This window comes from Crocodylus siamensis, chromosome 13 (genome assembly GCF_052110815.1).
Source record: "Crocodylus siamensis isolate JL-2025a chromosome 13, ASM5211081v1, whole genome shotgun sequence".
In the NCBI taxonomy this organism is placed as follows: Eukaryota; Metazoa; Chordata; order Crocodylia; family Crocodylidae; genus Crocodylus; species Crocodylus siamensis.
Window position 1 is genome coordinate 15920186 of NC_143407.1, and position 21808 is coordinate 15941993.

At 55.9% G+C, this 21808-nt stretch overlaps 1 protein-coding gene across 1 annotated transcript; it reads right to left on the reverse strand.

Annotated features, from left to right (window-relative positions):
* Positions 1-16245: 16245 nt before the first annotated feature.
* On the reverse strand, positions 16246-18742 carry FZD9 (frizzled class receptor 9). The gene has a single exon (XM_090025693.1). The coding sequence runs from the start codon at positions 18527-18529 to the stop codon at positions 16775-16777; it is 1755 nt and encodes a 584-aa protein (XP_089881819.1). The 5' UTR covers positions 18530-18742; the 3' UTR covers positions 16246-16774.
* Between the last annotated feature and the right edge of the window lie 3066 nt (positions 18743-21808).

The following is a 21808-nucleotide window of genomic DNA, read 5'->3' on the forward strand; positions in this document are numbered from 1 at the left end:
CTGCACCAAGGCCGAGTACAAGGGGAGAATGACATCCCGGGATTTGCTCGAGAAGCATCTATGGATGCAAGCCATAGATGTGTAAATGATAGTGTGCTTTGCTCAGATTTGCGGATGGAGACCTGGACCACAGTGTGGAGTGCATGGGAGCCCAGGGAGAGCCAAAGCCAGAGAGGAGGGCTGGTGGCAGAGCCAGCTCTGCTGTCTAATCACAAATGGTTACAAGTGGTATGTGATGCCTCTGGAAACCTCACATTGTTTCTCTTAGAGAAACCCCTGTAGAGCCTGGCCTTTCTGAGGGTGCAGCTAGCTTGCAACAGAGCAGCAGCCTCAGTGCATGGTTGGAAATGGCAGAGAGAAGAAGGGCACCATGCTGTACAAACTGGATGGGTGATGGGGGAAGAAGACAGCCAAGCACCTTCCAGCCCACCCATCCTCCCCAACATGTCCGTAAAGGGGGAATTTTCCCCATCTTCTAGGTTTGCATTAATCTCATCTTCAGTCTTAGGTCAGTGGGGAGCACCAGAGGGAGTAGGGCAGGGAGTGCTGTTGAGGGGAGCTTGCAATAGAGGGTACTGGAAGGAGGGTACTGCTTTGCTGGGACAGCACTTGCAGTCAGTTTATCTAGGACAACTGAGCTTGGCTTAACGGGGTTATCTCCTTGCAGCCCATGGGGGCGTATCATCTTTGAACCTCCCACCATCTGGTAATGACTCCATCCATTACCTAGAAAGCACCTGGTTAAGCCAGCCATGCCAGGGAAGAGGGCTCAAGCTGGCACCAAGTAGGTACTAGGATGCCCTCAAGCTAGGCCTTAGCTCATTGACTTGTTAAAAAAGCCAGCTTTGCAGGTTGTGAGCAGCAGTAGCTGGAAGTCCCCTGAATGGAGAGGAGTGTTTCTGGCCTCTGTTCTCCTGCAGGCAGCATGTGGTTGATAAGGGGGTGCTGCTCCAAGCTGCCCCTAGGTGTTAGAATGCCAAGCATCCCCGGGGGCCTGGGGAGTGCAGCTCTATCTGGGCCCTTCCTGCTCAGTGCATGACCTGTTTATCTCTGCAAATGCTTGAGAGGTGAGAAGTTGCTTCATGATTGTGACTGCTCCTGGGACTTGCAGCCCCTCCCCACCTGCGTAGGAGCATTGGCTTGGAGCTGGCCAAATGGCTCAGTGCCTGGGGACTTCTCTGGACCCAGAACCCCACACCTCAGGCAGAGCCCAGGGAGACACCTGTCCTGCTGTGACCCAAACTGCATGTGCAAGCCACAGGCCCAATGCTGGATTATGACATGCTGAGGGATTAAATTATGTCCGGTTTAAGAGGCCCTATATGATAGAAATAATCCACAAAATCCAAGGAAATTGATTTTTATGAATTTTTAAGATGAATTATTATTTCTGCACACAATTATGAACTCAATAGGAATAATAACTGTGGAGCCATATATGTGTATATTTTTGTCATATTAGAATTAAAATGACCAGGGTTTTTTTCGTATTTAGGGGCCCCTCATATTGTGACGCCCTACACTGTAGCTTAAATAGCTGAAGCCTAAATCTGGCACTGCACGGGTCCCTCAGGGTTTGAGCAGGATCCAAATGCACAGATGTGGGGCCATTGGCAACACGTAAGGGGTACATGAGGGTGCACACGCAACCCCTGAGTGTGGCGGTGCACCCCCTGCACAAAGGCGCCGCTGACACTGCCGGCAGCAGCTGCGGGCAGTTGCTGCTCACCCCGCACATCGCCGGCAGCATCTGCAGGTGGTCCGCGACCTTCACTGGCCACTGCCAGCAGTGTCTGCAGGTGGTCACCACCTGCCGCTGACAGCTCCATGGCTGCCGGTGGGAGCTCCCCGCTTGCTGCTGCCATGCTCCTGCTGCTGACAGCAGTGCCACCGCTGCCTGCAGGAATCTGCTGTGCCCCCCCAGCCTCCAGGGGCACATGGCATTCATGTGTGGGCCCATAATCAGCAGTGTTTGTGGTGTGTCCAGGCCCACAAAGCTCCGGGGGGGGGCAACCTGTGGCTTACTAGCTCTTCCAACCGGCAGCACCCCCAGTGCCCAATCACGACAGCCATGCTACGTGGACAGCTCTTCCTAATGTAGCCTGGCCCAGCTCAGCTTGCTGGTCTCAGCATGTCCTCTCCTAGCCTGTGCCTGACAAGGAATGACTGCCTCCTTGAATCCATCTGGCTGGGGCTGGTGCCCTTGCTATGTCTGGCATGACTGGGGCCCCGTCAGTGCAGGGGGTGCGGCCACAGAACTACTGGCAGGCAGGTGCGTGGCAGATTTGTCCAGTTCATGCCACAAAGCCCCTTAGTAATGAATCCCACCCTGGGTAAGCCACCTCTTCCTGGCTGTGCAAGATCGTGGGAGACAGGAAAAAGGGAGCATCTGACCAGGATGGGCAGACCTGCCAAAGTGGTCATGGTACTTCCCTGTTGCCTCCCAGTAGCCCACCAAGCATGGGCTCCCAGCCTTGCCTACAGTGACTCCAGCTGGGTGAATCACCTCAGCCTGGGGCTGCTTGGTGGAGGGCTGGGGAAAGGGCTATGGGCCTATCCCTGCAGGTGGCTGGTTTGAATCCTGCTGCAGGGGACAGTGGCCTACAGCTGACCAGCTATAAGGTATGAATGTGCTGGTCCCTGAGCCCTTGCCCATGAGCCCCTTATTGACACTTGGTGCTTGCTGTAAGATGGTGGGGTGAGACTGGCTCTGCCCTGGGCAGAAGGGCTGTGCTGTGGCACCTTTCTACAGTGGCAGTCATGAAGCAGCTGTGACTAGTAAGGGCCAGGTCTGCAGATGCTGGGAGGGTCTTGTCTCTGCAATGGGGAGGGCTGTAGTGCTGGGAGAAAGTGCAGCTGGGGCTAGAAAAGCCCTCTCATGTTCCCCATCCTCCTCTGAGCTCTTGCCTTGCCTGGCTGGCACAAATGACAGCATCATCAGCACCCCTCCTGCAGAAGGAGACAGCGCCCGTCCGCCTTGGGGTGTAGCTATCTGCACGGGCTCTGCTCCTGACTGGATGGGAAACACAAAAGCACCTGTTGCCCTGCTCTGGCAGCCCTTGGTATATGGACAGAGGGACTCCCTGGTGCTGGGGATTGTCAGGTCTGTTGCCTTCCTGAGGCACAAACAGACTTGCCACAACATAGGTTGAAGGCTCTGCCCGCAGTGGCTGGGTCTTTCCCCTCCAAAGCTTCTTCACATGCTCTTTTCTGTTAGCAGGATGCCAGGCAATTCATCACTGCCTGGGCCTGCCCAGTGGCTTCAGAGCATAGTTGTGGGGCTTCCACTCCTGAAGGTCTCCATGGGAGCTACTTGCTGACCCAGCTCACAGGCAGTGCTCTCCGCTGCCCCACCTCCCAGCCTCGATGTACAGGAGGAGTCGGCTCCCTAAAAAGATCTGGCATAATTAGCTGTAACAGCAGGTGACTGAGAATGTGTGCAAGCTGAGTCCATCAAAGAGGACAGAGCTGTGCAGGGTGACTGTCATCAATACAGTGAGTTTGTATGGGTCTCGGCAGCTGGCAAGCCAGCCCTCCTAGTGCTAGGCCCACCTCAGCTTTGCAGCAGCATGGTAAGATAATTCCTGGGCTCTCTGCAAGCAAGACCTTTCCAGGGACCAGCATACACCCTTGTTCTCCCAAGCTGGCGCCAGCTCTGGGGGTTGCTCTATACCAGGTTCTGCCCATGGGGTGACCCCCCATGGGCAGGAGGTGGGTGCTGGGTACCACCCTTGGGGGGTCCTCACCAACATCACTGCCCATTTGTGCTTTTTCCTAATGCTGATTGAGGGTCAGTGATGAGCAGCTTCCCCAAGGCACCCCGCACTTGTCTAGGGACCAAGGCTCAGTAAGGTCCCTGCTGCATGGGGAATCAGAGGTCAGAAACGTGACCTGCCTGGCCTGGCCTTCCCCGGCCATATCCCATCCATCACTGCCTTGCCCCCTCAAGCCTTTTCCACATCCCTGGTCTGATCCATTGATGGTCTCCTCCTCACAGTTAGCTGTCTGTTCAAGGCACCGCATCTCAGTGCCCCCTGCCTGTACCCTTCATTCTCTCACCCAGTGCCCCACTGCATCTGCCTCAGGTATCTGCTTCCCTCTTCCAGCCATGGTTCCTGCTGTTTGCCCCAATGGTCTATCACCCCTCTGTGGCCTCAGGATGTCCCACTCCTATATCCCTGCTCCATTTCTGTCTCATCTGCCCCTGAGGTCCCATCCATGCTCCCTGCTCTGCCCAGTCTCTGAAGCCCCGTCCCTAGCTCTGTCCCATCCCAGCAACCCCATTTGAGTCTGCAGCTCTATCCCATTCTCATGCTCCCAGCCATGTCCCTGGCTCTGCCCTGTCCCATGTGCCTGTCCCTGGCTCTGAGCTGTTCTGGGCACCCTTCCATGCAGGGCTGAGCTGTGGGCCCAGCTTAGCATCTTTGGAGCCAGGCGCAAGGCGGGGAGGCATCATGGGGCGGGCTCTGCAGAAATTTCCTAAAAAGGTGGCAGAGCTGGGGACAGCGAGGTGGTGGGGGGAGGGGGACAGTCACACGGGACAGTGCCCACAGCAGCCATGGCTGAGAATCCCATTGAAGTGGCCAGGCTGCCTACGAATGAGTTATAAATATGGGCGCAGATGGATGCCACCAGCACCCTTCCCCCCGCCTTCACTGGTGTCTGTCAGGGTGACCTTCCCTCCGCTGTCTGCATGGTCCGCTCTCCCCAAGCAAACCTGTCTTCTGGGGTGACCTCCCCTCTACTCCCCGTAGCACAGACCCCTCTGCACCGTTCGCTTGTGGCGACTGCCTCTCGGACCCACCCCCACTGTTCCAATTGGGGGCAACCGTCTCGTGTCCTGAACTTTGGATCCTTTCACCAGAGCCAATATTGACTTCTGCTGCCCTGGGCTTCGGACCGCTGCTTTCATCTTCCCCAGACAAACAGCCCTGCAGCAGTGGGAGCTGCCCTGGCTGGAGTGTGACAGCTGCTGGAGATCCCAGCCAGGCAGGCTGCCTCCCACTGTGCCTCACCAGAGAGGGGACAAGGCTGGGTCAACCAGGGGCACACAGGGACCCCCCCTACACTGCCTCACCCAAAGACACAGGAACCCTGTCACGGGGCAGGAGTCACAGCCACTATACCCAAGGGTGTCCTCCACTCCCTACCCTGCCATGACAAGCAGATGCTAGGGGAAACACTTACCATTAGGCTGCCTGTCGCTCCATGGGCAGTCTAGGAAAAAGGCAAGCAGAGGTGGGGAGTGGCCAAGAGGCACCTTCATCCCCAAAGAAGTCTGCTCTCCTCTATGTGGCAGCACTGAGGCAATGACTCTGGTGCTGGAGCCCTTGCCTGCTTTCATGTCACGAGCCCTATCCTGCCCTGCCTGTTCCTCCCACCCGGGCAGAGCTCAGAAGAGGAGGCAGCAGTGAACAAGGCCAAGCATGTGGCAAAGACAGTCTGACCCAGCCTGAAGACTGCTGCCTTCTGGGGGGGATTTCTTGTCTCATCGGCCTGCAGGGGCTGCCCTCACCTGTCCCAGCTGGGCACCAGCCCTGCCCACAGCCCCTTACAGCTAGTCCAGCTGGGCCGGCAACTCCCTCAAAGGCCAGTAGGTGATGACCCCAGCTTGGAGAGACTGCAGGAGCTGTACTCATAAGGTCTCAGCCAGACACTGGGAATGGGGCACAGTGACACCATGCCGTTTTCCTGGGCCCCACCCAGCTAATGATACTCAGGGTCAGAGGCACAGTTTGACCTGCAGCCTCAAGACACAGACCCCTGGGAGACACTAGGCCCAGGGAAACTTAGTATCACTAGCTGCCGGCATGCCTGTGTCGGGGCTGAGCATAATGTAGTGTGTGTACTGTAGTGCCTTGTGTGTACTGTAGTGTGTGCAGCGTGGTAGCTATGATGCAGTCCTGAACATGGAGGCGGCTGGCAGGCTGCGTCCCTGGACCTGCATAGGGATGGGGACAAGGACAGGGATGGGGATGGAGATAGGGATGGTGCAGGTAGGGGATGGAGGGGGGGAACAAGGGAGCGTGGGTAGTGATGAAACAGTGTGAGGCTGATGCCAGCTGGAGATGTTACCTTGGCCACGGCCTTCACAGGCTGAGGGAGGGAGGGAGGGACCCTGCTGACTGGTCTCTCAGAGGGGCCCCAGGGGAGATGGAGGCTTGTGGAAAAAGGGAGTGGGACTGAGCAGAGTCTTTGGAGATCAGGGCATGTTGGCAGCCTGAGGATAATCCTGACCCCCTCGCCCTGCTGCTTTGGTGACTGACAAGGCCAACAACAGGACCCAGAGTAGGGTTGCCTGGACAGCCCCTATGGGCCTGGGGCCAGGAGCCAGGGCCACTGGCTGAGGCCCAGAATAGGTGCTGCTGTGGGCCAGACATCTCCTGTAACTCAGATCCAGTCAAATGCTCTGCCCCAGGCTCCCTCATTCCTGCTCCAGAGTCAGGGTGTTCCAGTTACCGTCTTCAGCATCGTTTCCCCTTGCAAGGGGCAACAGAGACAGGCATGTGTATGAAGCTGTATGACGCTACAGAACTTAGATGGAGGGCAGCACAAGGATGAAGCCAGCAGGCCCAAGGAAGCACATCTGGCTTGTTACTACAAGCAGATCTCAAGACACAGTTTGCAGGAGTGGGAGGAGACAGGGGCTGTGTTCAGGACCCTGCACTAGGCTAACTGGGTCTGCTCTGCCCCAGGAAGTGTCCAGGGGGTCAGACCCTGCAGAAGGCACCTTGGCCCACTTATCAGGGGCTCCTTGCAGCATCAGGAGCTGTAAGAGCTGCAGGGAGCTGGGAAGCAGGCTGCTAGCAGGCTGGGCAGGATCAGCAGGGGGAGAGGAGGGGCACACACTTGTGGTGAGAGCACAACGGGCCATTCATAAGCACAGCAGATGTTTCTGCAGGAAGGTTGCTCCTGCTGCAGGGTCCACCCACTGCCCCTGCCTGGGCACCAGCCCAGCTCCCACTGCAGGGGCCCACTGTCCCAACCTGGGCAACCCCCAAGCCAACACCCAGCACCGGGACACATTGTACCTGCCTAGACCCCAGCCCCAGCCTTCCTGCCCCAGCCAAAGTACCAGCTTCCCAGGGCAGGAAGAGCTAGAGTTCTGGCCCTTGCCTGGCAGGCAGCTTGCAGCAAGTGCAGCTGGCTCTGCATCTCCATGGCATGTGGTCCTAAGAGCCCCGTACTGCTGGCAAGGGTTACAGCTACCATGGTGATTCTCACCCTGCTCTGCAGGGTCCCTTGGGACCTGGGGTAGGGACCTGGCAGCCTGCCTTCCTGCACATGTAGTGACCTTCCTGCTCCTCGCCCATCCTGTGTACTGTGGGGCAAAGCTACGTGTGGATGCCGCTCAGCTGCCAGCCCTTCTGCTCAGGTGTGTTAGTCTCTGGCCAGGACTTCAGAGGCTGGCTCTGGACCTGCTGCCAGCCCTGCTGATGCTGGGAACAGCTTTGGAAGTGCAGCCAGCAAGACTCCCCCTGCCTTTCCCTGCCTACCTGTGCATACAGCCATGTCTCTTGGGAGTGAATGGGTCACCCCATAGCAGCTCCCACCTCAGCCAAGGAAGAAGGCTGGTGCTGATGCCGGTGTTCTGGCTCTGGAGGACTGCCACCAGCCAAGGATACATTTAATCAAGAAATTAGCAGAAGGTTCTCAGCCCTGAGAGCAGCGAGGGTCTGGGTCAGAGTCCTAGTGGGAACAAGAAACCAAGCTAGTATTAAGATAAAACTTGACCAGTTTATGAACAGGATTATAAGACGCAGCCACCCGCAACAGGAGGGGCTGCACGCAGTGATCCGAGTTGTCCCTTCTAGCTCTGTGAGCTGAACAGCAAAGCTGGGAGGCTGTTAATCAGGATCACTGCCAGCAGTCTGCTCTCCAGGGCACTGGTTAAGCCCAGGAATTATTAGTGGTCCCATGTGTCAGGTACTGAACAAGCACACAGTTAAAGACAGAGGTGTGTACAGTCTGCATAGATTAGACAGATGCAGGATGAGAAGGGAAATAGGGGCAGCGCATGACATGTCCAAGGTCACACAGCAAGACAGTGGCAGAGCCAAGAATAGAGCCCAGGTCTTCCAGCCTCCCAGCCACTGCTTTAGCTGGTGGACCACTCTACTGTCTATCATGTCCCTCCCAGCACATCTGTACAGATCTCTTAATTAGGGCATTTCTGGTGATATTCCTCTCTCCTCATCACTCCTAGAGGGGCTGTCCCAACAACCCTAACTGTTCCCTCCTCTGCCACAGGCTCTACACCTGAAAAATCCTTGTTGCAAGCTCTCATACTTCCAGCAAGGCCTGTTGAGCTCATCTATTTTATTTCACTGTTAACTTTTAAGCAAACCTGTTGCTCTTCTCTTTGTTCCCTGCTTTTTACCAACATCTGTCTTATACAGAGAGCTGAATATCCAGCTCTCATCTGCTTGCTGCAGATTTTGCCTTCTTGGAAACCTGATTGCAGGATTTCAGTTACATCAGATTTCCATGTTTACAGAGTCGTGGTCTGACTTGTACAGGAGGTAATGACTAAAGAAAAAAGGCACTACAAAGTACAAATGCCAACACAACTTGTGCTCCAGTGCCATCTGTTTTGTTTACCAGGATCACAAGCTGCCGGGCACCTTATGCTGCTATGCTATAAATATATAGTACAAGCAAATAGCTACATCTTCCTCAGGAACTTTTATTAATTAAAAGGTACTGGGTTTAGTAAACAACCTCAAGAACTATCCTACCCTTCTCAGGTTTTCCTACTGTTCAGTCTAACAGTCATAGCTGCACCACTAAGGTGTTCTCACAGCCTATGGGTGGGAGGGACGCAAAGTAGGATCACACACTGCTGAAACGGAGTTCCTCCATTCTGGACGTGGGTGCTGGAGTGCTGAGCTCACTCGCTGTCTCAGTTATAGGATCTGTAATTGGGCTGTGTCTGGACTCTTCACATTGCATTTCCTTCAGGAATGAGCCTCAGCTGTGCCTGGTTTTACCTTGCAGTGCCTTTGTCAGCACCTCCTATGCTGAGCTCACACAGCCTCTCTCTGCACTCCCAGAGATGGTGATTCTGTCTCTTGGTGGAGGCTCAGGAGAGTTGTTACCATTTTGGGGCTTGTCCCACAGGCCTTTCATGTCGTCTGCTTTCTTTTTATGAGCACATTGGGACTGTTCAGAAGTTGGACCCAAACTCCTCTCTAACCTGGGGTCTCATATTTGGCTAATGAGCTCCATTAAATTTAACCAGTGTGTTCAGAGCGACTTGGTGGACTACAGAAGCTTGGGATGGAGGGAGACTTTCTAGGGTCTCCATTCACAACTCGAGAAGGGATGGAAATGGCTTTTCATGGGATGCTTGAAGTCTTGCTCACCAATTGTGGTCTGTTGTCTGCAGCCCAGGATCCCCTCCCCACTCCCTCTGCCTGCACCCCTGTGGGGGTCTGGCTGGTAACCCCTTCTTAAGCATTGGTTGCCCTGGCCTAACCAGCTTCTTATGAATTCTGCGAAAAGGCTGGGGAATTATCCCCTGGCAGCCCTCAGGCCTTGCACCTCACAGCGTCCCTGGCTGCCCATTGGGTCCCAGTGGGTACAGCTTATTCTCCACCATGGTCCTGTGACCCACAGAGTTCATCCATAAGCACAGGCAAAGGTACTGGCAGTCTTCTTCCTCACCCAGTACATTCCCCTCCTGCAGTGAGGAACTCCTTGCACACCCCTGCCTCCTGAGCCCCTGCAGCTCCTGCCCCCATGCTGTGCATGCACCTCTTCCCCACAGCCAGCCTGCACAGCTGCCCCCTCCAGTGCAGAGGTCTTCCCTCCTTCTTAATGTGGAATAGCTCAGACCAGTTACGTGGGCATTAAGCAGCCTGGCTTGTGCTTAAACTGAAATGGATGTAAATTAATTCATGACCTGATTTGCATGAAGTGTTGCTGTGGCACTGTACCAGGAGCGGTGTAGAGAGCCATGCATGGGGAGCTGGGCCCAGAATGGTCCTACAGTGGGCCCTTCTCCTCACACAGTGGACTGGTCTGAGAGCCTCTTATGGCTGGCATGGCAGGAAGGGCACAGGTGATCAAGCCAGGGGAGTCAGGGATTCACTGATCTCTGAGGCACAATCAGCACCTGCCTGTGTGTCCTCAGAGTGTGTGCACCCTGGCAGGCACTGCCTCAGACAGGTCTCATAGGCGCATGCTCCCCTTACACATTGCACAGTGGCATGAGGGGACATGCTCTCCCTCAGACACTGCTGCTGGGAAAGATCTTCACAGAGCAGGAGGAAAGTGAGACACTCATTAAAAAATTAGGCAACTGTGGCGTCAATGCCTACATGGTCAGATGTGTCACTAACTGGCTGGAGGGCCGCACCCAGAGACTGGTAGTGGACGGGTCTTTTTCGACCTGGAGGGATGTGGGCAGTGGGGTCCCCCAGGGCTCAGTCCTCAGGCCCACACTGTTCAACATCTTCATCAGTGACTTGGACGAGGCGGTGAAAAACACCTTGTTCAAATTCTCAGATGACACTAAGATGTAGGGAAAAGTGAGCACACTGGAGGAGAGGGACAGGCTACAACTAGATCTGGACAGGTTACAGGGGTGGGCAGATGAGAACAGGATGGGATTCAACACCGACAAGTGCAAGGTGATGCACCTGGGGAGGAAAAACCCGCACCATACCTACAGGCTGGGGAACTCCCTTCTCATCAGTGCAGAGGCAGAAAAGGATCTTGGAGTCATTATAGATTCCAAGATGAACATGGGCTGGCAATGTGGGGACACGGTCAGGAAGGCTAACTGTATCTTGTCATGCATCCACAGATGCATCACGAGCAGGGCCAAGGAGGTGATCCTCCCCATCTACACAACATTGGCCAGGCCACAGCTGGAGTACTGCATCCAGTTCTGGGTGCTGCACTTCAAGAGGGATGTGCACAGCATCAAGAGGGTCCAGAGGAGGCCACTCGCATGATCAGGGGGCAGCAGGGCAGGCCCTACGAGGAGAGGCTACGGGACCTGAATCTGTTAAGCTTCCACAAGAGAAGGCTGAGAGATGATCTGGTGACTGTCTACAAGCTGGCCAAGGGGGACCAGCAGGCTATGGGAGAGTCCCTGTTCCCCCCGAGCGCTACCGGGAGTAACAAAGAATAATGGCCATAAGTTGACTGAGAGTAGAGTTGGGCTAGATATCAGGAGGCACTACTTCACAGTCAGGACGGCTAGGATCTGGAACCAACTTCCAAGGGATGTGGTGCTCGCTCCTACTCTGGGGGTCTTCAAAAGGAGGCTAGGCAATCACCTCGCTGGGGTCATTTGACCCCAGTACTCTTTCCTGCCATGGCAGGGGGTTGGACTTGATGATCTGCTCAGGTCCCTTCTGACCCCACCAACTATGAAACTATGAATCCCCAATGAAGTTGATGGCACCGTGCCTATGGGATTCATGAGACAACATAGACTGTTAAATGAGCCCCCCTTTCCTAAGCCCTTTTATTAACAGTTATGAAATACAGCTATAAAATAAAAGACCTACATTTCCTAATCCTCAGGGTTCATTTCCCAGTTCCCACATTTGCAACACTATCCATTATAAGGGAATGCCCATATCTCAGCAGCGTGTCTAGTCAGCATTGTGTATTGTATCCTATTGAAAAAGATTTTACTGTTTCCTTAGCTCAGGGGGCACAGCCCCCATTAGCTGCTGCCAAGATCACCCTGTAGCTTTAACTGGCATGCCAAAGCTAAGTGCATCGTTCCCTCTCTCATTCTACCTGCAGCAACAATATCTGTTGCTACACCGCTGTGCACCCAGGTCTGGGAACTCCAGCCATTGGGAGGCAGGCCTTCCCTCAGGCAGGTGATGGGAGATTATCAGGGCAGGTGTGTGCACCCCTCGTTGCCCAGCCAAGCCCTGCATCAACTTGGCACTCAGCATGTGGGCACATGACCCATGTTGGCACCTGTCCCAGCCTGAGAGGCCTACACTACAAGCCAGCTCCACCAGCCAGGTCGGGCTGGGACAAGCTCATGGAAATAGCTGACTTGCGTGGACAGCTGGGGCATTGCGGCAGCACCGTGCTATTGAGGCAATAAACGGTCCTCATTAGTTCAGCAAACAGCCACGTTTGCAGCTGGCAGCACTCCAGTGCCTCTTTCTGGAGCTGGCAAAAGGACAATGGCCCAGGGTGCTCTAGCAACCCTTTGCTCCAGAGCCAAGCACACTAGACAGGTGTTGTTGGAAGTGTCCCAGGAGACTTCATCCTGGAATGGGACCAGGAGTAGATGGGAGGGGAATTTCCTGGTGATTTCCAGACTCTGCTTTCAGACACTTTGCCTTATGGAGAGGGATGAGGACAGTGCCTTTGAAATCATTTGGCAGCATCTCAGATTCTCAGTGGAGTTAGCAGGAGGCAGCTCTGCAGGAGCATCTCCCAGGCCTGGCAAGTAGCAACACTGGAGGCACTGGCAATCTTGTGGTTCTTTGGGGTTGGTGTCTGACTGAGATCCTTTATCTGAGGTCCTTTATCAGCTCTCAAGGCAGGCAGGGAAACATTGGAGTGTCCTGCCCAGCCAGATGGACGCAGCAGCCCCTGCCCTCAAAGGACCTGCTGCCCCTGCAGCCACTGACCTACGTCTCTGTACTGGAGAGGCTGTCAAGATGGTCTGTCAGTGACCCTGGGGCACTAGCTCCATCCTACAGGACAGTACAAGCTGCCAAAGGAGCCCTCACAGCCTCCTAGCAAACCTGCTCATGCCCTTCTGGTTGTAGCATGTGCACAAGGGCTCCCCTCAGGCAGTGTTCATGGGGCAACTCTCTCCCTGTCCAGCAGCAGGGCTCAGACACCACAGGACAGGAAGAAGGCAAGGGCAGCAGGTACCAGAGGGGGAAGAGGAGCTCCCAAGGTGAACACACGGGTGCTGAGGGATGCTAAGGAGCAGGCTCACTTCCCCTGACAGCCCTCCAGTCTGACTGCAGCAGCCCCCACTAGTGTTAATGCAAGAAGAGGGCACCCACAAAGCCAGCTGCCCCACCCACAGCCAGAAGGTAGAGACAGAAGTGGTAACCATTTGGGCTGACCTAGACATGGGGCTAAAGGCTCAGGATCTGCTCCAGCTCCTCTGCCTTTGCAGGGCAGCAGCAGAAGCATGCCCAGGTCCAGGGTCTGTCCTTCTCCCCCAGGGGCAGATCTGAGCAACTTTTTCATTACTGGGGCACGAACATGGCCCACGTTAACTGGTGCTGCTCACACAGGCTGGTCACAGCTTGATCCCCTCACCTCTGACCTACTCCCCCCTCTGATCTACCTCTGCTCCCAGGCCTATTGCCACCACCAAGAGCCTGGGCACTCCCTGCAGAACCCATCTGCACCCCTGCATGGCGCATCTCTGCTAGCATAGCTAAGACAGTCAAAAGCAACTCGCTGTGGAGGTTGATATGTTCACTGTCTCCTTTTATATAAAAGTGATGGGAAGATTTGCCTAAATAAATTAGCCATACACACCCCTATGCCCTACTGGGGGAATTGGGATGTCAGTCTGGCTTTGCTGGAAGGCTTCCTAAGGCTACAGGACCCAAGTGGATGAAGCAGAAATGCTGGGTCTTTAACAGAGATATCCTTTCTCCCAAGAGTTTATTAGAGGGGAAACTGGAGAAAGATGGGAATTAACAGAAATAAACAGCCCAGAACTTTAGACAGTGCCACCAAGAGATGTCCCCTCCCAGCTGCTCAGGCATCACACTTTTGAGTCTCTAGTTGCTCTGGAGAAGGGGTGACAGGGGTACAAGGACTGGCCCAAAGCAGAGGACTGCTCACTGGGCAAACAGTTTTTTTGTTTGCCAGATGGAAGTAAAGGGGCCTGAGCGAGATGGACGCTCTCCTCTGCAGGTCACCTTTAACATAGTGCATGATTTTGCCATCTAGGCTTACTCCATGCTGCAGGATAGAGCAAGAATAAGAAGGTTTTGCTGTCCTGTTATCGCTTGAGAGCAACCCCAGTTCATTTCTGGAACAGATGTGAGGGGGTTCATCTCAGGGACTGATTCTGTTCTCTCTGACTTCACTGAAGATCCCAAGCAGAAGATCCAATGCCCTTTAAGTGAATGAGTGTTCAGGCGATAGTAGGCAGCCAAACAGAACAGGCACAAGAAGGAACATTCCTGTGCAATGCACTTGAACACGTGCAGCATGGGTACAGCCGACAGACAGAACACACACGTGCGCACGCACACACGCACACACACGGCAGGCCCAGTGACCCACAGCTTCAGTGGCACCACGTCAATCAGGCCCCTGCAGGCACTCAGACACAATGCTCAAACACACATATTTGCTTATGCAGTTGCATGCACACACTGAGACATGCATCTCTGAATGCACTGATACACGCACCCACACACCATGCCACTCATCCAAGCAAGCTACTTGCCAGAGACATGTAGGGGCACACACACATGCACATACACATGCAGATATTTATGCAGCAAATTCTCCACGTGCCGCTAGAAGCCGGCTCCCCTCCCCAAGCCTTGTTGCAGAAAGCTCCCTCCCTCCCTCGGAAGCCCATTTGCACCAGCTGAAGGTTGAGTTTCTCTCTGGACAATAGGGAAGCCAAGACAGGATTGTAACTGGATCGGAGGACAAATAAAGCTGCACAAATTTCCATTACCCACACCTCAGGCCTGTATGCAGCACAAAGTTGAGAGCAGGACCAGGACCCCTCGACTCAGAGCCCCACTCTCCATTCTGGCCTCACAGCCCAGACTTCTTCAGACTCAAGCTCAGGGACAACCTGCTGTCCATTCAGCCCTGAACCCCTCCTCAGAGTCCCATTCCCTCTGCCCCTGCAGGCTTCCCAGGCTCTGCACCCCCTCCCCTGGAGTTGAGTCCTTGCCCTGGCTCAGCTGGGCCTTGACAGTGACTTGTTTCCCTCTTGCTATCAAAGTCCTAAGGCCCTTGGCTCTCCCCAGCATGTTTGTACGCCTGGCACTGAGTGCCGACAGAGCAAGGTACCAACACAAATCACCTAAGGAGAGCAAATGGAAAAGATTATGCGTTAGCCTGACATTAAGCATGAAAACCTGCCTCCTGCGGCAGGGGGAGGGAGGGGGTTGAGGGAGCAGGGTGCCAAAACTAGCACTGGGGAGCTACGCAGCTACTCTGGCCAAGGCGAGGGGGAAAGGGAACCTCCTCCAGGGAGCTGCACAGCTGAGTCTGGCTCCTGGAGGCATGAACTGCACTACAAAATAAATAATCCTGGAGTCAGACCGTCCCTGCATTCCCCCCACTCCATACACACACACGCTCGCTTCCCAAGTCTGACCAATTTACACACAGAGGCCTGTTCCTCATTGGCTGGCAGCTGCGGGAACTCTCTGGGGAGCACGTGCATTCGGTCACCAGCGCTCGCTGGCTGCTGCAAGAATAATGTCCATCTGAGAAGCTGCTGGGCTTGGGGGGGACTTGTTGCTGGGATCCATTAGCCAGCCATGAGGGGCACCTGTTGGCTCTGGCTGTGGCTGAGGGGACCCCAGCAAGGCATTAAGGAAAGAGGGTGGGCAGAGACCCCTGTCTGAGAAACAACCCCCCTCTGTGTTGGCTAAGAGTGGAGGACATATGAGCTGTGAGCAGACAGCTGATGTGCAAGTCCCTCGGTCAGCCTTGGGACTTGATCAGTAAGTGTTTGGGGGCAGCCAAGTCTGAAAGAGCATGTGGCACTGGGGGAAGGGGTGCAGTGAGGGGCCCTGGCAGAGCTCATGGGAAAGCCCAGCACAGGGAGGACTGCAGGTCAGGTCAGCAGAGCTGTGTGGGGACTTGAGCCTGTGCTACAAGGGGAGCCACATGTTAGAGCATGGGTGCCAGGCCAGGTGGCGCAGGCATGGGGCAGGGGGGGAACATGCCCAGCACTTGCCCCCCTGCCCCCTCCCAGCACCGCTAGTTCCTCTTGACACCAGCACAACAGTCACCCTCTGGTCCTGCTGACACCACTGCCCATCAGACCACATTACCTTGTGGGCAGAGCCCAGATCAGCTCCGACTGCATGCCATTCCTTCAGAGTGGGTGGCCAGGGTGCCAGACACCCCAGTGTTCCCAACCTGCCAATGCCTTTCCTTAACCCCATTCAGAGCTCAGCCGGTGCAGACCCCTCGCCTGTCTAACCTCTCTCCTATCCCAGCTCTGGTTGGGCTGAAGAGTACAAATGTCCCCTCTGCAGCTGCTTTAACCCCTCCACTTCCTCCAAACAGTGCCAGGCTCAGTTGAAATAGCACATCCAGGGTTTATTGTTTTTTTTCCATTCCTTGCAGCTAATGATTAAAAAATTTTTTTTCTAAAATAAATTACAGAATTAAATAAACATGAACTGGATTATTTCCCTCCTGCCCCTCAAAGAAAGCATGAAAACAGTCACTGAATTTGGCAACAGCAATGAGACAATCTCAAGGAAAAGCAGCTACTTGTTCAGTTTGAGCAGGTATCAGCCCTTGGGCCTTGACTCACTGCCTGGAAGTTCCCTTCAGGTCCCACAGACCTCATATCCCACAAACCAGCTTGCACTCACCCCCTTGCAGTTCACTCTCAGCTCCTCTCGCCCTCCGTTCCCCCCAGCTCTTCCATTCACCTCTTTTGTGAACAGCTTGTTGCCGGGTTAACCCTGTCCTGCAGCTGAGAGGCTCCTGACCAAAACAGCTGGGCATGCACTCAGTAGTCCCAGGAGGCCCACTCCATTCCCTCCTAGTCCCTTACTCGTGACAGACTCCCTGCGGCTCGCCAAAGAGAGACCCTGTGCTAGACATGCGTTGGATTGTCCAGGTAAGGATCTGTCTTGGTCATGTGTAGCATGACTGTTGGGGCTTTGTAATGGCAGTGTGCCCCCGTGCAAGTGACCCCGCTGCATGGCTTCCCCCTAGTCCTCATCCCCAGTTTTCTGTTGCACAGGCTCTGCCAGGTTTGCAGAGTCTTGGAGCTCCACACCCAGACGCCACTGGTGATCCCCACCACCAGCGACATAAAAATCTTTAGCATAAAGACTGCCACGGTGGGCACAGAGGCTTCCAAGGAGCAGTTGGCATTCCTCCTGCCGGGAAAGGCCAGGCAGCCGTGCTCCAGGGCCCGGAGGTTCCAGTAATCCATGTTCAGCCGCTCGTAGAAGTAGCAGACAATGACACAAGTGGCTGGGACGGTGTAGAGGATGGAGAAGACCCCAATCTTTACCATCAGTTTCTCCAGTTTCTCGGTGTTGGTGCCTCCCGTCTTCATGATCTTCCGGATATGGAAGAGGGCAACAAAGCCCGTGAGGATGAAGGAGGTCCCGATCACCAAGTAGCAGGAGAGTGGGATTAGAACAAACCCTGTCAAGGCATTGACATCCATGCTTCCCACATAGCACAGACCCGTGAGCTCGTCGCCTGCCACCTTCCTCATGGTAAGGATGATGATAGTTTTCATGGCCGGGATGCCCCAGGCAGCCATGTGGAAGTAGCTGCTGTGGGCTTCAATGGCCTCGTGGCCCCATTTCTTCCCCGCCGCAAGGAACCAGGTCAAGGTCAGAATGACCCACCAGAGAGAGCTGGCCATGCCGAAGTAGTAGAGAATGAGGAAGACGATGGTGCACCCCGTGCTCTCCAGCCCCTCCTGTATGACGTACAGCTCCCCATTCTCCCGGTCACAGGCAATGTTCTCGGCACCAGCCACAGAGCGGATGATGAAGGCCACTGAGTACACATTGTAGCACATGGAAAGGAAGATGATGGGTCTCTCGGGGTACTGGAACCGGCGCGGGTCCAGCAGGAAGGTGAGCACTGTGAAAGCCGTGGAGACAAAACACAGCGTGGACCACACTGCCATCCATATGAAGGCGAAGTCCTTGTCCTCCCGGGACCAGTAGACGTCGACTCCCGGGGAGCATTTTGGGGCGCAGGACAGGCTTTTCTCCACGTACTGGAACTTCTCGGGGTTATCGCACGACCCCAGGCCGTTGGGCCCCCGGCCCTCCCCGGCCCCCGACGGCCGGGGCCGCGGCGCCACCGGGAGCATGCCCTGCCCCTTGTGCGGCTCGCCGGCCGTGGCGTTCTCGGGCGCCTCCATGCACAGGGCGTTGGGGTCGTTCTTGGTGGGCAGCTTGCTGCAGTCCAGGGACTCTGGCCAGCCGAAGTTGAACTGCTCCATGATGGGTGCGCACTTGTGCCGGGCTTGCTCGCACATGGGCTTGCAGGCGGGGATGCTGGTGCTCACCTGGTCCGTGCACATGGGGGCGTAGAGGGAGCAGAGGAAGAAGCGCAGGTGGACGTGGCAGCCGTACTCCACCAGCGGCGCGAACTCGTGCAGCTTGATGGCCGCCTCGCGCTGGTCCTCGTGCCCCATGTAGTTGGGCATGCGGGTGAGGTTGTAGCCGATGGCCTGGCACATGGGGATCTGGATGGGCTGGCACTTGGCCTCGCGGCCCCGCTCCACGTCGTAGGCGCCGATCTCCAGCGAGGAGCCGGCCACCACCAGCTGCCACAGCACGGACACGGCCGCCCGCAGCGCCGGCGCTGCTGCCATGGCCGGCCGCCGGTCCCGGCACCTGCCCGCAGCCCGGCCGGCCGCGCGGCCTCACCGCGGCGCCCCCGTCGGGCCCGGGCCCGGGCCCGGCCCCGCCGCCCGCTCCATGGCGTCCCCCGCGCGGGAAGTTTGCGGCGGGCGCGGGCGAGGGCGGCGGCGCCGGCCACGGACCCGCCGCCTCCCGCGCGCCGCTTTAAAGGCGCAGCAGCCGCGCCCGCCGCGCTCCCCCCGGCCGGCGCCCCCGCCCCGCCCCGCCCCGCCCGGCCCGGCCCGGCCGGGGGGAGGTGCTTGGCCGCGGGGCCGCCCCGCGGCCTCCCCTCTCCCGGCAGCAGCGGGGCGGCGGCGCGGGCTGCGGCTCCCCCGTGCGGCCCTCGGCAGCGGAGAGGCCCGGGCTCCAGGTCCCAGCCCCTCCCGAGCAGGGCGGGGGCATGCTTAATTCATCGGGGGGCAGAAGCGCTTTGAAGATGAAGCGGGCTCGGGAGGGCGGCGCGGCTCGTCACAGCCAGAAGAGCCACCAGCCCGCCTGCGTGGCGAGCGCGCCGCCGGGAGCCCCCGCTCGCGTGGGGCCAGGCAGCTCCGGGGCACCCGCTGTCCTCGGTCCCGCTCAAGGGGGAAGGGGAGCTCCAGGAGCCGGGCCTGGGCCTGGGCCTGCCCCCTCCGCCCTGGCTCTGCGGGGGCTCTTGCTCGGTGCCAGGCCAGCACCGGTAGGCGACAGCCCTGGGACCCGACTGTGCTGTGGAGAGGGCCAGCTCCTTCTGCCTGCACCGACGCGGTTTCTCATTTGCGTGGGTCTTAGGGCTCGGAGTGCTGGGGCCGGCTGCAGGGCGCCGCTGTAGTTGTGGTCCCCAGGGGGCGAAGCGCTGGAGCCGGTTTCCTAAAGGGGGGGTGGCATCTCCATCCTTGGAGGTTTTTAAGGCCGGGCTCAACAAAGCCCTGGCTGCAATGAAGTAATTCAGGATGGTTCTATTTTAAGCAGGGGGCTGGGCTAGGTGACCTCCTGAGGTCCCTTCCAACCCTAATTTTTCGTGATTCTATTAAATGTAATAGCTATCTCCCCAAGACCCAAACACACCACCCTGCACGCTTTGCCGCACTTGAAACACACCCGTTGTCAGCCACAGCAGACAAGTCCAGAGGCCCCTGACAGGGAGGGCCCCAGTTTCAGGGGGGAGGTATCATCAGTCAGTGTCTGTCCCATGCAGGAGCATGTCATTTTAAAGTTCCCACTTTACTTTGACCTGTAGCAATTTCTTTGCCTTTAAGGGAATGACCAGGGATGGTGCTATTGCTATGGATTTTATTTAGGAGAAATCCACATACTGCAGGGATGGGTGGCAGGGTAAAGCCCACACAGACAGACAGATGGATCACGTGTTTAGTAACGCTTTAGTTGCTGCTTGTCATCATTGTTAATTATTTCAGCAGTGTCTTGGTGAGTGGGGGTGGATGCTTCATGAGCAGTGTTATTTGATCGAGTGAATGACTGGGTATGTTGGGCCCAAGCCTGGGATCAGGGAAGTGCTGACTTGAAGCCCTGCACTGAGGCTGATTCATCCTGGTGTCAGCTGAATCACAAAGGCTGTGGCCCTTTGATGCCCTGAAGCTTGTGCTCAGCTGAAAACATTTACCCATCACAGCCTGCCCTAGACCAACTCACCTACTCACTTAAGCGCTTTGCCAGATGGTGGCTTTTAGCCATCCTGAGCTGAGCACCAAAGCACCCATTAAGAGCCGCCTTTCAGAAAGATAGCTTCCTTTTCATGGTGCTTCAGTTTCCCCATCTCTAAGATGGGTTTAGTAAGGCTCCTCTCTCTCTGGGGTGGCAGGGAGAGTGCACATGCCTTTGAAAACCGAAAGTACCCTACCCCTCACCAGCCGCAACATCAGTGTGATTAATACCCTTTGGTTGTGGCTGAGAACTGGACAACTCCCTTTGCTCAGGGGCATGCTAGGAAGTGTTAAGCGTTTCTTCGAAGCATGTCCTCATCCCAGCAGCCCAACACAGAGCAGCATTGTGCGTGTGCAGACAGCTCCTCTTTCCTTCCCCTTAATGTCTTCCAATGTCCCCTGAGGGAGAAGAGATTTTGATGACAGGGCAACTGACAGTTTAATTAAAGACAGTACTTCACACGCAGGTAGTGCAGTTCTAAACCCAGCGTGAAGGAGCAGACAAAGGAAGCTTGGTGGGAACAGCCCAGCAAGCTGTTATCTACCTGAGAATTTCCAAGGGTTTGTGTGAACAAAACCTCTTTCTGTCTCTCCAGAGAGGTGTTATCTGTGCAGGGCACTACCTTGCACGGAGAAGGGTTGCTGAATGAAAAGGGAGTGCTTAGGAATTGCTGATGGGGACAGCTGAAAAGATGTCCTTAACCCCATTAGGGGGAAAGAGCCAGAGAAATGGAGACAGAAGGAGTGGGAGGGCTGCTTCTGCATCTGGGCAACTGGGTCTGATGTACAGCTGAACCTTATCCTACTTGCTAATTTTGCAGACTCTGCTTTGGGTGTGCAGGGAATTGCTGGGGTAACTGGGAGTAGTTGGGTGTCTCTCTGCCTGTTCGTACCAGCTGGGGAGATGTCTCAGGGACAACAGCTGTTCCAGCACATCCGGAGGTGACCACTGGCTCAAGCTGTAGCCTTTGCCGATGTCTTCCAGAATGGCAGCTGTTTTTCACAGACACTTGTTAACACATGGCATGGGGACCCCATTAACACACACACTGGCTCTCAGTTCCATGCATAGAGAATGAACATGTGACTGATATGACTCATGTTGCTTAATGAACTCCTGGGAGGCGCTTGGATCCTACAGAGATGAGCTCAGACCCTGTGCAGGCTGGACTTCATTTATGGATCCTTTTACCAGCGAGTGCAGTGCCTCACCAGCACAGAGCCCAACTGGCCTAGCTGACCTATGTTAACACACCCAGACCCATAGCATGTGAAGCCCCCAACATGGTGCACATGTGCAAGTGAATGTGTGTGTGAATATGTGGAGGGCTCCTCCCCTTCCCTGTCTCCCTGGGAGCTGCCATCCCGTAGTAGCACCCCCAGGGGCACTGAGCTTCCACAGGACGGACAAGTTGGAGCAAGGCTTGGAAACAAGCATTTATCTCCAGTCTGGAGCACAAGGCAGACAGCTGCAGCCGGTTCATCCAGCAGAGAAACAAACTCCAGCTCAGCCCCTCTGGAGCAGTCTGGGGGCCTGTACACAGCATGACAGCTGCCTTTATGTGGGAGGGCTGTGGATGGTTCCATAGTCGAATTTAGTGCCAGGGCAGT